A 15,602-nucleotide genomic window follows, 5' to 3' on the forward strand; every position below is an offset into this window, starting at 1 on the left:
GCACCATACCTTTCATCTTCTCCCTCGTCTGGAGAGCCTCATATACTTCCGCAAGGGTTAGTTCATCACAACTTAATAGTATGGTATCTCGAAAATTTGCAAACAAACTAGGCAGGAGCATAATAGTAGAAGACCTAAATCTTCATCATCATATTTTACCTCCATTACAATAGGTCAACAACAATCTCTTTGAAGATCGATATGTGGTTCAACACTGAACCACCCTCTTGCAACTTGTGCGAGAACAACTTCATCTTCATATACATCTTACTATTTAGATCCTTGTACATGCATATCGATTCCAGTTTGAGCCAAAGCTCTGCTGCAGTAGTTTCCTACAGCACTTCTTGCAGAATATCATTAGATAGATGAAGTTGAATCATAGACAGAGCCTTACGGTCCTTCCGCTTCTCCTCAGTGGTCCAAGACTCCTTCTTCTTCTTTCCGAAACCTTCCAGCGCCTCATCAAGATCCGAAGATTGCGCCAGAATCACCCGCATCTTGACTTGCCACAACGAAAATCTCATCTTGTCATCTAGCACCGGTAGATCAAACTTCATCGATGCCATCGCGGAACCCTGATCTGAAAACAATGCTCTAGTACCACTTGTTACAAACGATAGGCAATAAAACGACGAAGAACAGTAGATCAATCACAGGAGACACGAGATTTTAACATGGAAAACCTTTCCAAGGAGGAGGAGAAAAAACCACGGGCGCCAGCAAGCAAATCTTCATTATATCGGGTGAGGTTACAAACACTGGAGATTTACAACTTGGGGATACCCTAACTTGAGGCCTTCCCGTATGGTAGTATATGATGCGTCTTTTCCATGAGTGAGGTGGTTCATATATATAGGGAGGAACCCCCCCCACACACACACCCTTGTCTCTTAGCAATACGGTACTAATAGATGGTGTAGTCCCTCTAAACACTAATAGACCGCTTCGCTTGGGTCCGCTTCACTTTGGCTCAAAAATTTGGATCATAACCCAACACTTTGATCCCCCTTTCAGATATGCTTTCGTTTATAATTTTGAGCTTAAATTCCACAGCTTGCAAGCTGACCCGTCGTTGGTCCTCACCGGCGACAAGCCAACAAACCAAGCCATGGGCTCCACCGAGCAGCACCATGGCGCCGCCGATGTCACCATCGCTGCGCCGCTGATCCCCTCGCCAGCACCGGAGCCGCCGCGCCGGAACATGTTCGCATTCGTCTGCGCCACGCTCGCTTCCATGACCACCATCATCATGGGCTACAACCTCGCGCTAATGAGCAGCGCGGAGGACCTTGGGCTCACCGACGAGCAGGTCGAGGTGCTGTCGGGGTCCATGAACGTGTTCAATCTGGGCTCCATCCTCGCTGCCGGCTGGGCAACGGACGCCGTCGGCCGCCGCGGCACCATCGTGCTCGCCAACGCCTTCCTCATGGCCGGCGAGCTTCCCATGTCGCTGGGCGGCCGCTACGGCGCCCTCCTTGCCGCGCGGTTCGTCACCAACGTCGGCGTTCGGGTTCGCCGTTGTCGTGGCCCCAGTCTACGCCGCCGAGATCGCGCCGGCGTCCACGCGCAGCATGCTTTCCTCTCTTCCGCAGATCTTCGTCAACGCCGGGATCCATCTTAGCTACGTCTCCAACTATGCCTTGGCCGGCCTGCCGCTGCGTCTCGGCTGGCGCGACATGTTCGCCGTTGGTGTCGCGCCGCCCGTGCTGCTCGCGGCCGGCGTGCTCGCCATGCCGGAATCGTCTCACCGGCTCGCCATGCGCAGGCGAGACGCCGAGGTGCGCCCGGTGCTATCTCGCATGTCCGACACGCCAGTCGAGGCCGACGACCGGCTCAGGGAGATCAAGGACGCCATCGCGGCGGCGCAGGGCAACGACGACGCCGGCGTTCGGAGGGACCTGCCGCTCTCCGGGCCATCATCGCCGACGACGATCCGGCAGATCTTCACCGACATTCTTGCCCTCCAATTCTTCCACCAGGCCTCCGGCATCGACATCATCGTGTTGTACACACCGCTGGTGCTCAAGAAAGCAGGCATCTCGTCGAACAGATCCGTGCTCGCCGCCACTGTCGCCGTCGGCGTCGTCAAGACGGGCTTCATCCTCGTGGCCACGCTCTTCTCCGACCGTGTCGGCCGGCGGCCGCTTCTTCTCGCCGGCACGGCCGGCATCGCGGTGTCGCTGACCTCGCTGGCGATCACGCTGTGCGCCGCCAGCGTGACGACAGCCACGAGCGTGGCGGCGGCGTCCATCGCGTCCCTGCTGGCCTACGTCACGGCGTTCTCGGTCGGCCTCGGCCCGCTGGCGCAGGCGTACAGCGCGGAGATCGTGCCGCTCCGGCTGCGCACGCGGGGCACTAGCCTCGGCACGGCGGTGAACCGGCTGACTTGTGGGGTCCTGAGCATGACGTTCATCTCCCTCGCTAACACCATCTCCATGGCCGGGTGCTTCTTCCTGTATGCCGGCGCGGCTGTGGCCGCGTGGGTGTTCGTGTATGTGCGGCTCCAAGTGATCATCATCGACCAATGGGATGGTGCGAGTCAGCTGCTACTGGTGGATCGATCTTACCGACGATAGTAATAGCAGTATTATCACCACACTTCGCATGAAGCTTTGCTACTCAAACACAGAGTTCGTATGAGCTCATGTCCGCGGACGTCAAGCCGAGACTTCATCGCCGAGCTCATGTCCGCGGCGACGGCGCCCCAGCCGCCGTCGTACGGCACGATGCAGTGCGTGGCGGCGCACCTCTGGCGGTGCGTCACGAGGGCGCGCGATCTCGGCGGCGGAGAGCTCACGACGCTGCGCGTCGCCGTGGACGAAGTGCTCTGGGCATGGCCGGCCGCCGCCGCGAGGGAGCTCGTGTCCGCACCGCTGCAGCACGCGGCGACGCTGGTGTGTCCCGGGCGGTGTCCCGCGTCGGCGATCGCTACTTCCAGCCGGAACCGGCAACCTTCTCGCCCGTCGAGTTCGACACCACCAAGACTTCAGGTGCGGGGATTTAGGCAGGCGTGCCATGGACCTATGGTCGGTGCCGAAATGCAGGATTTGTTTCAGTCTAGGGACAATGCAATGTTGATCTCACATGTTCAGGGATCTTCGAGCATTTCAGTTGGTATATCAATTCTGTTATTCACTGGTGTAAACCATTATTTCAGAAAAGATGCAGTGTGGAAGAAGTGTTATTTCGGCTAGTTCAAGCTCTTTTGTTGGCAGGTACAACCATTGTTAGGGTGCAATTGTTCAGCTCCCAGTAACAATCTGTCTTCTACTCCACTTGTTTCTGGAACAGCGCATGGATCGTGAAGGACTTCACTGAATATAACTGTCTCTAGACGAACTGTTAGCTTATGTTCAGAAAAAGTGAAACAGCATGAACTTCTTATATCTAGAAAATATGTTTGCATCAATAAAATGAGATTCGATACTGTTAGCTTATGTTCAGAAAAAGTGAAACAGCATGAGCTTCTTATATCTAGAAAATATGTTTTCATCAATAAAATAAGATTCGATGTGAATATTGTTGAACTGTGTTTTCAAACAATGTGAGTTAGATTTCATAGATTGTTGAACCAAATGACGCTGCAAATCTGTATTTCAAACAATGTGAGTTAGATTTCATGGATTGTTGAATCAAATGACACTGCAAATCTGTAATGAAACGAATCGAGAGAAAAAACGAATCTGGATTTTGTTCGGTAGTTCAACAGCAAGTTCTCATACAACTTTTAGGAAACTTTTTATGATAAGATCATCATCAGAACCGAAATAAGTCCCGACATGCCCTGTCACTTCAGGAAAAAAAAACCAATGGAAACGCCTTGCTTCTGTATATTCACTCAAGGATGCGACGCCAATAGACGCTCAGCTGGCACCAGTGTTCCAGGCTTTCAGCCATAACCCAGCACAAGCAAAACCAGAACAGCCATATATGCATCACGCACGAAATAAAAAATCCGATCATGGAGAGCTTGAATGAAACATTATGCTATCCAATTATCCATTTAACATTATCAGGTATATGATTTTGCTTTACAGTTCTTCATAGTTCATACACTAGTTTCAGACTCAACACTCACGAGACAACACGCATACAGGGCACTTTAGCTGCTACCCAATTCTGGATTGGATGCATGTATAACAAACAGATTCTGGACTCTGCAATTAGATCGGTAGGTTCTTAAGCCATCCCGCCGCTGGTTGCCGTCCTGATTATCTGAAACAACGCTGCAAAGGTAAAAGAGGCCAACCTTGTTAGTTCATATCCAACGGTATACAAACTGTATGCGTCAAACGGGTAAGCACGGAAATGGCACACCCATATGCAGCTGTTTGATAAAAATGCGGGATACATGTGCTGTTTTAACCTTTTAGAGTTGATGGATGGCAATTTGGCATCAGACTTGGTACATGTTTAGCGTTTGATTTACAAGTAGGTGGCTTGGCATTGTACATATAGCCTTAACAGTGTAGCTCCTTTCTCATGAACTACTGCCAGCAAGCAATGATTGCCCACAGACTCTGACTATAGATAAATAATTCCATATCATTTTTTCAAAACCATTCAAGTTAAAGATTTGCTGGTAAGCTGATGCATCCTAATATTGAAACAAAAATGACTACCAAATTTGAGTATACAGTGCATACTAAAGGAGTAATAATACTAACATACAGAACAAGAACAGTAATAAGCTATAGCTTTAGAGTAATGACAACGAGCATAAAATTTAGTGTATCATAACCAGTAACAAGAATTCAATCAGGACTTACGAAATCTATTTTAGGATGTGTAAACTTTACACATACTACAGGTGAACAGGGAAGAGTTTATAGTCATGATCATGAAGGTTAGAAGCTAACTGATGGGTGATATTTTTTAAGGAAAAGGGCACACAAATGTGCATCCTAAAGTAACGTATAACAATAGAACAGGTAAGAGATTTAGAGAAGGTTGGAAGGCATACATGATCCGATGACAACAAAGATGAAGAAGCCAAGGACTACAGGTCCCACGGGGTAGTCATTCCCCTTCTTGATAGTGGTTTCAGGCACTGAACCCCTCCTGGTGATGTTCTTCTGGAACTTTGCAGTCTTCCTGTCAGCAAGGCGCCTTGAGGTAGTCTGTCCACACAAAAGCCAGCATTCAGCATATATGAAAACTCGTAGTCAATCCGATAGCTAATTTACATATAGAACATCAAACAATTTGCAAACATTTCAGTAGTTTTTCAGATTCCATGCAGTTGCCAGATGAGGTAGAAGGAAAAAAAAATTAACAACATCATCCCAGCAGAATGCATAACACAAATTAGTTGACTCCCTGCCATTACAATTAGTCAATGCCTTATTGGATGGAAGAAACACGGAAAGGTTTCAGTTTTCTGAACCTTAGGCCATTTGCAGTTGAGTCAAAGAAATGGGTCAACAAGTGCAGTCCACCTCCAGCAAAGGAATAAAGCTCCTATTCAGTCATACCTATTCCCAAACTAATCGATGGTCCACCATGCAAAAGTGGTATCCGGAAACAGTTTCCTGAACCTTAGGTCATGGGTTCAGTCCACCTCCAACAAAGGAATAAAGCTCTCTTATTTGGTCATTCCTATTCCCAAACTAATCGATGGTCCACTATGGAAAAGTGGTAACCTCAAACAGCTCCTATCTTCACATCGCAACATGCTATCCCAAATTAGATGCAGCAGTTCAACAACCAGCGAATATTACCCTAAATCATCAAAGGTGCATCCCAATCCCCACGCATATGTCAAAACTGTACTACAAGATGGTAGCTGCGCGTCCCTGTCCAGGTAAAGTTGAGATGCACAAAAAAGGGTTGCTGAAACCTAAAATTGGCAATGTCGGCGATCCTACTACATCGTCCTCTGCAGCACATAACTACTTCCCTCCATCCATGTTGGCAAGGATCTGGATGATTCCTTCTACACGATGGCAGAGAGTCCCTTTGTTGTTTTTTCCCCCCCGAATCAGGCCCGGAAACCGATCGCACTAGATCTGGACAGCAAGCAGCTACATACAGGTACGGGGCCACCTCTCCCTATCCGGTATATATTGGTACTAAAAACGAAACATGGCAGGAGAATGGAGATAGATACAGCAACGACGAAAGCGAGAAGCTTTTGATCCGGCGGGACCTGCGGCAGCGATCCCGCTCGCAGCGACCCATCTCGAATCAGGAACCAAAAGCCAGCCCACCTGACCTCGCAATCCTCGGACGCGTCGCGGATCATGGCGCCACGCGAAGGCGCGGAGCGGACCACCCCCGAGCGAGATCCGGCGGGTGGCATCGCGCCGCCCCCCCACGCCCCACGCACGCCCCACGGACCGACCCGACCCAGGAGGAAGAACCCGCCGCCCCCCTTGGATCCGGCCGCGGGGAAGGCGAGATCTCCCGCCTGCCTACCCCCCGCACGGGGAGATCTGGGCCCGATACTGAATCGCGCGGAAATTCAATTCCCGACCCGAGAGGACAGCAGCACACGGAGCCGAGCCGAGGTGGGGGGAAGAGAGAGAGAGAGAGGGCCATGCTTGCGCTTACCATGTTGTAGCCGGCCGGTGCGGGCGGGGTCGCCGGAGCGGGGGCGGCGGTGACGATGTGGCGGTGGCGGTTGGGGTGGGGGAGCAGCACGCACCGACCGCCAACGGGACACGGAGGGGAGGAGCTATCAGATGTGTGTGTGAGGGAGGATTCGGACAAGGCGAGGGGGTTTTATAGAAGAAAAAAAAGTCGAGGACCGCGTGGGCCGTGCGTGTGGGTGGACGCCGACTGGTTCAGTGGGCCCGCGGCCTGGGGGGGGACGGGACGGCAAGGCAAAGCGGTGGAGCTGGCAGGGTTTGACTTGGCCTCGGACGGCAAGGCAACGCGACGCCGCTGCACGAGTCGTCGACGTGCCGTAGGATGGACTCGTTCACCACGATGGACTCGATCCCGCCCGCTACGCTACGGTGGGTGGCACGAGGGCGTGATGGCCAGGCCAGGGGAGGGCACGCGCGGGCGACGGGGAGCACACGCCTGACCGGGTTCGTCCGTGGCGACGGCGTGAGACGCCGTCGCGGCCGTGCGACGGAGGGACGCGCAACCAACCATCATCAGGCCTCTGTTGCTGGTGCTGGGGCACAGCAGCACCCACGCAACCAAGCAACCATCCGCAGGCCCAGGATCGATCACTCTCGACTCTCTTGCGCACAGGCAAAAGGCATCCATACGTACTCGGTATCTTCAGCTACCTCAGCACAATTTCTCTCGGTAATTTACCACGATGCAGCCATATGGATCTGGTATATAATCAGAGTTATCTTGGAGAACAATGGTTAAACCAGCTAAAATGCTCGAAGATCCCTGAACATGTATGGAAAATCAGGATTCAGGAGAATCGGTAGGAAAGCTTCATACAAACTTTCTGTTTGAGTAGCAAAGCTTCATACGAAGTGTGGTGATAATAATACTGCTATCACTAACGTCGGTAAGATCGATCCACCAGTAGCAGCTGACTCGCACCATCCCATTATTGGTCGATGATGATCACTTGGAGAACAGCTGGTCCATGTCCTCCAAGCTCCGTCCTCTCGTCTCCGGGAGCCGCACATACACGAACACCCACGCGGCCACAGCCGCACCGGCGTACAGGAAGAAGCACCCGGGCATGCTGATGGTGTTGGCGAGGGAGATGAATGTCATGCTCAGGACCCCACACGTCAGCCGGTTCACCGCCGTGCCCAGGCTAGTGCCCCGCGCGCGCAGCCGGAGCGGCAGGATCTCCGCGCTGTATGCCTGCGCCAGCGGGCCGAGGCCGACCGAGAACGCCGCGACGTAGGCCACCAGGGACGCGACGCACGCCGCCGGCACGCTCGCGGCTGTCGTCACGCTGGCGGCGAACAGCGTGATCGCCAGCGAGGTCAGCGACACGGCGATGCCGGCCGTGCTGACGAGGAGGAGCGGCCGCCGGCCGACACGATCGGAGAAGAGCGTGGCCACGAGGATGAAACCCGTCTTGACGACGCCGACGGCGACGGTGGCGGCGAGCACGGATCTGTTCGACGAGATACCTGCTTTCTTGAGCACCAGCGGTGTGTACAACACGATGATGTCGATGCCGGAGGCCTGGTGGAAGAATTGGAGGGCAAGAACGTCGGTGAAGATCCGCCGGATCGTCGTCGGCGATGATGGCCCCGAGAGCGGCAGGTCCCTCCGAACGCCGGCGTCGTCATTGCCCTGCGTCGCCGCGATGGCGTCCTTGATCTCCCTGAGCCGGTCGTCAGCCTCGGCCGGCGTGTCCGATGTGCGAGATAGCACCACGCGCGCCTCGGCGTCGCGCCCGCGCATGGCGAGCCAGCGAGGCGATTCCGGCATGGCGAGCACGCCGGCGGCGAGCAGCACGGGCGGCGCGACGCCGGCGGCGAACATGGCGCGCCAGCCAAAACGCGGCGGCAGGCCGGCCAAGGCATAGTTGGAGACGTAGCTAAGAAGGATCCCGGCGTTGACGAAGATCTCCGGCAGAGAGGAAAGCATGCCGCGCGTGGACGCCGGCGCGATCTCGGCGGCGTAGACCGGGGCCACGACGACGGCGAACCCGACGCCTACACTGGTGACGGACCGCGCGGCATGGAGCGCGGCGTAGCTGCCGCCCAGAGACATGGCGAGCGCGCCAGCGATGAGGAAGGCATTGGCGAGCACGATGGTGCCGCGGCGGCCGACGGCGTCCGCGGCCCAGCCGGCGGCGAGGATGGAGCCCAGCATGAACACGTTCATGGACCCCGACAGCACCTCGACCTGCTCGTCGGTGAGCCCAAGGTCCTCCCGCATGAACAGCTCCGCGCCGCTCATCAGCGCGAGGTTGTAGCCCATGAGGATGGTGGTCATGGAGGCGAGCGTGGCGCAGATGAAGGCGAACATGTTCCGGCGCGGCGGCTCCGGTGCTGGCGAGGGGAGCAGCGGCGCAGCGATGACGACATCGGCGGCGCCATGGTGCTGCTCCGTGGAGCCCATGGCTTGGTTTGTTGGCTTGTCGCCGGTGAGGACCAACGACCAAGGGGAGGACGAAGTGCAACACTACGGATAGTGGCCTATAGTCCAGTGTCCCACTCTCGATCTCACTGAAACTGTTCCAGTGAAGGTCACCTTGCAAGCTGTGCAATTTAAGCTCAAAATTATAGTCCTATGAAACGTAAGCATATCTGAAAAGGGGGATCAAAGTGTTTCCACTTTGCCAAGGAAGAACATGAAAGAGGACGAGGACAAGCATGCGAAGCCAGTGGGATGTTGGCGCCGGTTTAGTGCTGATGAGAATGACAATGATTATCACCTAACACAAGATGAGGGGCCCTTGCTGACACGGATGCCACTAGCTCCGCTCTGCTGCGTGTTATCGAAGCTGAAGGTGCCGTCATGGAGATGGAGGTATCCGATCCGAGACGCGCAGGAGAGGGTTCAGAGTGACGGAGGCGCCGGCGGCGTTCCGGCGAGCTGAGGCGATGAATGATTGAAGCGGATCATGGACTAGAGACGGCTACAACATGCAAACATGAAAATTTACAAAGATTGCAATACCTGTCAACAGAAGGGTTGGAACTACCTGGAATGCACAAAGATGCGGTAAAAGGACTAAGAAACACAAAAACGGAAGCTTTGACACATGCACAAGGGTAAGAAAAGCACGGCCAAAAACGGAAGCTTTGATACCAGTTTGAGGAATGTTCAGAATTGGGTGTGGCTCCTTGCTGACAGGAAAACTCGATGCTTTTCTAGAAATTCAGTTGTTCAGATTGGGAGATTGCTGAATGTTCGGTTCAGATCCTTTGTTGCCGAGATGAGGTTGCAGGCGCAGAAGAAGGAGGATCAAGTTTGAGCATTGGGACAGAGAGCCAGGCAGGGCCGGGCATTTGGCAGCCAGTACAGGGCCAACAAAATTTGTTTTCGTCTCGAGAGGGACTCGACTCCTAATCGTTCCGATCCTGGGTCGTGACGCCACGGCTGCCCTTATAAGAGTTGGAAAAATCAAAATTTCTTCAAGATTTTTCCCTGTTCAAATTATAAAGACATGATGATTGTTTTCCCAATACAACTATCGCATATAGTTCTGTTGGCCGTTCCTGTGACTTTTGCCCTGAACAAAGTTTTTCGAGATATTTAATTAATTGTCACAGTTAGAAATAGCACACCTTCGAAAGCCATTTTTAGAATTTTGCTTACAAAATTGCCACTGGAGAGAAGACGGAGTAACGGAATCGCCCTTTTTGCACTCGTGGCGCGACATGTCAGCGTGCCACGCTGGCCGGGGCCACGAGATAAGACCCTAACTGCCCTTGTCTCCACTGCCTGGCCTTCCTCCTCGGCGTCGTCCTCGTCCACAGCGAGCCCACCGTCCCGCTAGCGGCAGCATTAGAGGATGAAGACCGCCACCTCTACAAGAAGATCCGCCACCTCTCCTCCGCCGCTGGCTCCTCCTCCGCCGAGGACGACAGCGCAGACGACGACGGGTCCTTGGCCACCAGCTCGGAGGACCATCTCGTCGGCGGCGAGAAAGAGGAGGGGGAGGAGGTGGTGGTCGAGGCGGCCGTGGCCTGGACGGCGGACGACGAGCACAGCATCCAGAGCATCGGCTCGCTGGAGCTGGAGAAGCTCATGTTCAGGCGCAGTATCCACCGGAACCTCATCGACCTCGGCGTCCACATCCCCGCCGTGCTGACCAAGAACCCCTTGGACCTCCATCATCATCATCATCATCATTGCGACGACACCGGCTCGGCCCCGTCGTTCCTGCTCGGCCAGCACAGGCTGCGCAGCAACCCCTTCGATTTCCCCAAGATGCAGATGAGACGGCACGAGAGTTTCACCGCCGGCGCCGCCCCCAGGCCATCGCGCTTCAGGCCCTACTTCGTCGCCGACGTGCCGGAGGGAGGGGGCGGGGACGCAACCGGCAGAGACAACTCCAACTCCTCCTCGAGCACGTCGTCCTCGGCGGCCAGCGACCACCACCTGCAGGCTCAACAACAAGCCGCAGCAGTCAGAGTAGAAGACGAATGCAGCACCCTGGACAGCAGCTTTTGTAAACAGAGCTACAAGCTTTCACTTTTAAATGCTCAAAAAACAGTTCTGTATGGAAAAACTCAGTAGATGCACACTCAAATATCCTGACGAGGCCAACAAAATCATCAGAATGTTCTCAACTTTACAAACCGGAACTGGAACACCCCGCTATCTGAAACCTTGGAATTTGATGTTACCCTCATATGCCTTGACAACATCTGGCACATCATGAGCTTCGAGATGAACTCGTCGGGGAGTCCAAGACGGCGCAGGGCATCATGTTCTTCTCCAGGTCAGCGTGAAGGATGCGTGGGGTGCGGGAGATGGCGTCACGGACAGCGACGTCGGTGCCGAGGACACCGCGGAGGAACTGGACGCAGGGGACAAGGTGGTTGTCGAGGCTGCGCGTGAGGAGGATCAGCTCAGAGCCTCCGCGGCCTGACGCCGAGGGAGGCGAAGAGGTCGAACTTGGGGCGGAGGATCCGGTCGGGGTCGAGGGTGAAAACCACCGAGGCCCGGCGGACTATCTCGGTGATGTCCGCGTCGGTGAAGCCGTAGCTGCGGAAGAGCGCGCGGACGGCGTCGGCCCTGTCGGTGGAGCGGATGCCGTGGAGGCGGGGGAGAGCCCGCAGGAGGTCATGTTGGAGACGGTGGCGAGGCAGGGCTCGGGTGGCGGGGCGCTGCGAGAGCAGCCGAGGAGTAGCCGTGGGAGAGGAGGGCGTCGATGGGGTAGGGCCGACGGCTGGGGTCTGCGGGGCAGGCGTGACGGTGGAGGCGGAAGAAGATAGGTGAGGAGTAGCCGAGGAAGAAGATAGGTGAGGGCACCTGAGTCATTTCTCGTGCCCGGGCCAGCGTGGCACGCTGACATGTCGCGCCACGAGTGCAAAAAGGGCGATTCCGTTACTGCGTCTTCTCTCCGGTGGCAATTCTGTAAGGCCCCGTTTGGATCATTGGAATTGAATTCCATCCTAATAATCATAATTTAGACACAAATTAATTAAGCTAATATAATTGTATGTGGAATATAGTTGTATATTATAGTTGGTGATATGGGAGAGATACTTGTATGCTGCACTTCTACTGTAGAGAAGCGAGTCTAAGAGCGTGCTATAAGAATTGAATTCCATTCTAATAACCATAATCTATAGAATCAATTTCCATCTCCCACCCCATGAATTTAAGATAGGCTTATATCTAAACTTTGGAAAGTTGTGGAATGCCACATTCCAACATAAATTAGCCTACTCCATAAATAGATTCCAATTCCTTGGACCCAAACGGGGCCTAAGCGAAATTGTAAAAGTGGCCACTTCTAACGATGGCAATTAATTTTCTAACGATGGCAATTAATTAAATATCCCAAGTTTTTCTAAATTGAAGCTGCTGTAAGTCCAACTTGTCGCATCTTGCCATTTCCGGTGGCAATAATCGCCGCGCTTCCGTCCGGCGGCTGAACTGCGGCACCCGGTGCTTGGGCGCAGCTCGTGGAAGGGTTGAACAAATTATTGCGAGTTTGTAGCGCAAAATTCAGGATCCGTTACAGGGAAGCTCTGATCAACAATTCAACATCGTCATGTGTTTGTCTCTGGCAGCCCTGGCAGACAGCAGCCATCAGCATTGATGAATGCAGAGCTCAGAGCTACTTCACCTTATTTTCTTGAATTTCCTACGCCTCCACAGTTTCATGGGTAGCTTAGCTATCAGATTGGCACTCCAAGGTAGTTGTCTTGGTGAATTTCAGATTGCAAGTTTGCAGAATGTTCAGAATTGAATGTGAACGTCCAGGCTCCATGCTGGCAGGAACACCCGATGTTCTGGTACTAGTAGATATTCAGCCATTCAGAATGAGAGCTCCTGAATGTTCAATTAATATCCTATTTCAATATGAACAGCACATAAGAGAGGTGCAGACTTGATGACGTCGAGCTAGAGCGACACTATGCCAGAAACGATTTCTAGCATGCTGACGGACTTGATTGGCACCCGCAGCACAAAGCTTTCCTTGTGCCGTCGGGCAAGCACCCGCCAGCACAGTGGCCACCGTGCTAGCGGGCGACACAAGCACCCACCAGAACAGATCACCCCATCTATGCTGGCGGTGGGCTTATGTCGCCCGCCAGCACAGAACATGCCATAGATGCCCCAGTTCATCTTCTTCCTCAGGCAACCTTTCATTTGGAGCTTGCCCGAAAGGAGCTCGGGAAAAGCCAAAAACACCAAATTTAAGGGGGAAGGTTTTGCTATTGATTTCCTTGGAGGAGATGGCTATATAAAGTGAGTTTGCACCATTCCAACCTTCTTTTTCAACTTCTATTCATCGTACCTTGCTTCATTAGCTTGTCATCCAGATCTAGATCTAGAACTAGGAAAGAGAGGAGGGAAGAAAGAAAAAAAATAGAAATAGATTATTTTTGTGAATAAAATTCTATGGTCATATTATAACCATCACAATACTATGTTTGTCATTTTAATGTAAAATAGAATTGAGTTTGATATATCTTTCCTTCTTATTAATTATTACATCCATTGTTTTAATTAATGAAGTTGATTATATACATAATTGAGTTTGATTTTTCCTTTCTTATTAATTATTACATCCATGGTTCAGTTGGTTCTCATTTAGGGTAATATAGAATTGAATTTTGTTATATTTTTCCTACTTATTAATTATTACATCGATAGTTTCAATTAATGAAGTTGATTGAATTAATATATAATTGAGTTTGATTTTTTTTATTCTTTTTTATTAATTATTACATCCTAGGTTTAACCGCTCGTGAAAAGCTCCGAAACACCAAATCTAGGTTTAACCGCTCGTGACAATTTGGATGACCTATTTCTAATTTTGATAGTCACAACCATATTTTATTTGAACTGAACGTTCCAGTTTTGTTGAACCACATGTCAACCTGACATGATATAGAAATACATTGGAGGGAACATTACACATTAGGACTGAATGTTGGGGGCAATAATAATCCTACTTTGATTTAGATTACCTTTTATAATGTCAGAGAGGTCGGTAATTTAAATATAAATTTAGGAGATTATTTTATACTATTGTTATATATAGTGGCATAGGTGAGTAATTTATTAGAAAGAGATAATGGATCATAGGGATAATAATTAGAGCTACTGAATTGATGTCATGATGTTCTGATTTTTGTGAAATATTTTAATACCTTTTTTTCTAGTGCGTAATGAGGCTCCAAAAGAACCCTCTAGTTAATAATAATAAGATTTCATATTAGAACTGAATTATGTGTCAAATGTGTTTCAAAGTGGAATATTCAGTTCCAAATATTGTTCAGAGTTCAAGCTGTCAAAATCAAATTATAAAAAGGCCGGGGTTCTAAGTTGTCACGGTTGAAACAAATGCAGGCTTGCTGGGAAGGTTGCCGTTATCACTGGCGCCGCCAGTAAATGAGGCGAGGCAATTGCCAGAAAGTTCGTCGAACACGGCGCCAGGGTCTTGCTCGCCGGCACCAATTACCGCTCCTGCGAAAAGATAGCAGAGGATCTCAACAGGACCTACAACCAGACCCATAACAATGCCACGCAAGTGAAAGTGGCTCGCGCAAAGTTCTGCGACGTCCGCAAGCCGGAGCAGATTCAGCGAGCGGCCGGTCGACGAGGCCAGGATAGCCTATGGCCAAGATCTCGACATCTTCTACAGCAACGCGGCGATCAACGACAACAAGGTGCCTCCCATTACCCGCGAAGTCTTTGAGAACACCACTACGGGATTCAGAAACCGGACACTCGGCAAAGCCCTAAACACCGCAAAGAGGTTCGCCGAGTGTTGTCCTCGTCAAACTTCCTGCCGGCAAATGCTAAGTTGCCGAGTGTTTTTTTGTCGGGCACTCGGCAAAGAGTTGCCAAGTGCCAAAAAATACTCGGCAAACTTTTTCGAAAAAATATATAAAAACACCCCCCCACCCGGTCACCGTGCCCGCGTTGAGGGACTTTTGGTGGCACATTTTTAACCCGGGACTAAAATCACTTTAGTCACGGGACCAATATTAACCGGGACTAAAGGGGTTCGATGGAAAGTCAGTTCTGGGTTTTGGGATGATAAGGAAGGTGAAGAGAGGGCCGCATGAAAATATAACACCAACACCCCCTTTTGGGTGGGTGTCGGTACCAGATTTTCTAGCCGTTACAATAAGGATTAAAGGGGGGCTTTAGTCCTTATTGGTCCAACCAGATTAAAGCTCCGCCGCGGTAGCTTTTGGTAACACATTTTCAACCCAGGACTAAAGCCACTTTAGTCACGGGTTCAATGTTATCCGGGACTAAAGGGGTTCGATGGAAGGTCAGTTCTGGGTTCTGGGATGATAAGGAAGGTGAAGAGAGGGCCGCGTGGAAATCTGACAACGAACCCCCCCCCCCTTGGGTTGGCGTCGGTACCAGATTTTCTAGCCGTTACAACTGGGATAGGGAGGGGGGCTTTAGTCTTGATTGGTCCAACCAGACTAAAGCTCGATGGCTTTTGGTACAGATAGTCAAAGTTACATGAAGAAGTTAATGGCGATAAATATTTTGATACAGAGGGTTCC

The 15,602-nt window shown here is 51.8% G+C and overlaps 1 protein-coding gene and 1 pseudogene across 1 annotated transcript; one reads left to right on the forward strand and one right to left on the reverse strand.

The window, feature by feature from the left end:
• Positions 1 to 1,111: 1,111 nt before the first annotated feature.
• On the forward strand, positions 1,112 to 2,757 carry LOC101758760 (annotated as a pseudogene).
• Positions 2,758 to 7,357: 4,600 nt separating this feature from the next.
• Positions 7,358 to 9,151, reverse strand: LOC101761846 (polyol transporter 5). Its single transcript, XM_004979748.2, has one exon. It carries the CDS (start codon positions 9,001 to 9,003, stop codon positions 7,540 to 7,542), a length of 1,464 nt encoding a protein of 487 aa, XP_004979805.1. The 5' UTR covers positions 9,004 to 9,151; the 3' UTR covers positions 7,358 to 7,539.
• Between the last annotated feature and the right edge of the window lie 6,451 nt (positions 9,152 to 15,602).

This window comes from Setaria italica, chromosome VIII, assembly GCF_000263155.2.
Source record: "Setaria italica strain Yugu1 chromosome VIII, Setaria_italica_v2.0, whole genome shotgun sequence".
Taxonomy (NCBI): Eukaryota; Viridiplantae; Streptophyta; class Magnoliopsida; order Poales; family Poaceae; genus Setaria; species Setaria italica.

What these genes read in the sequence shown, in the direction of transcription:
- LOC101761846 (XM_004979748.2), bottom strand. Translation starts at nt 9,003, where the DNA reads ATGGGCTCCACGGAGCAGCACCATGGCGCCGCCGATGTCGTCATCGCT.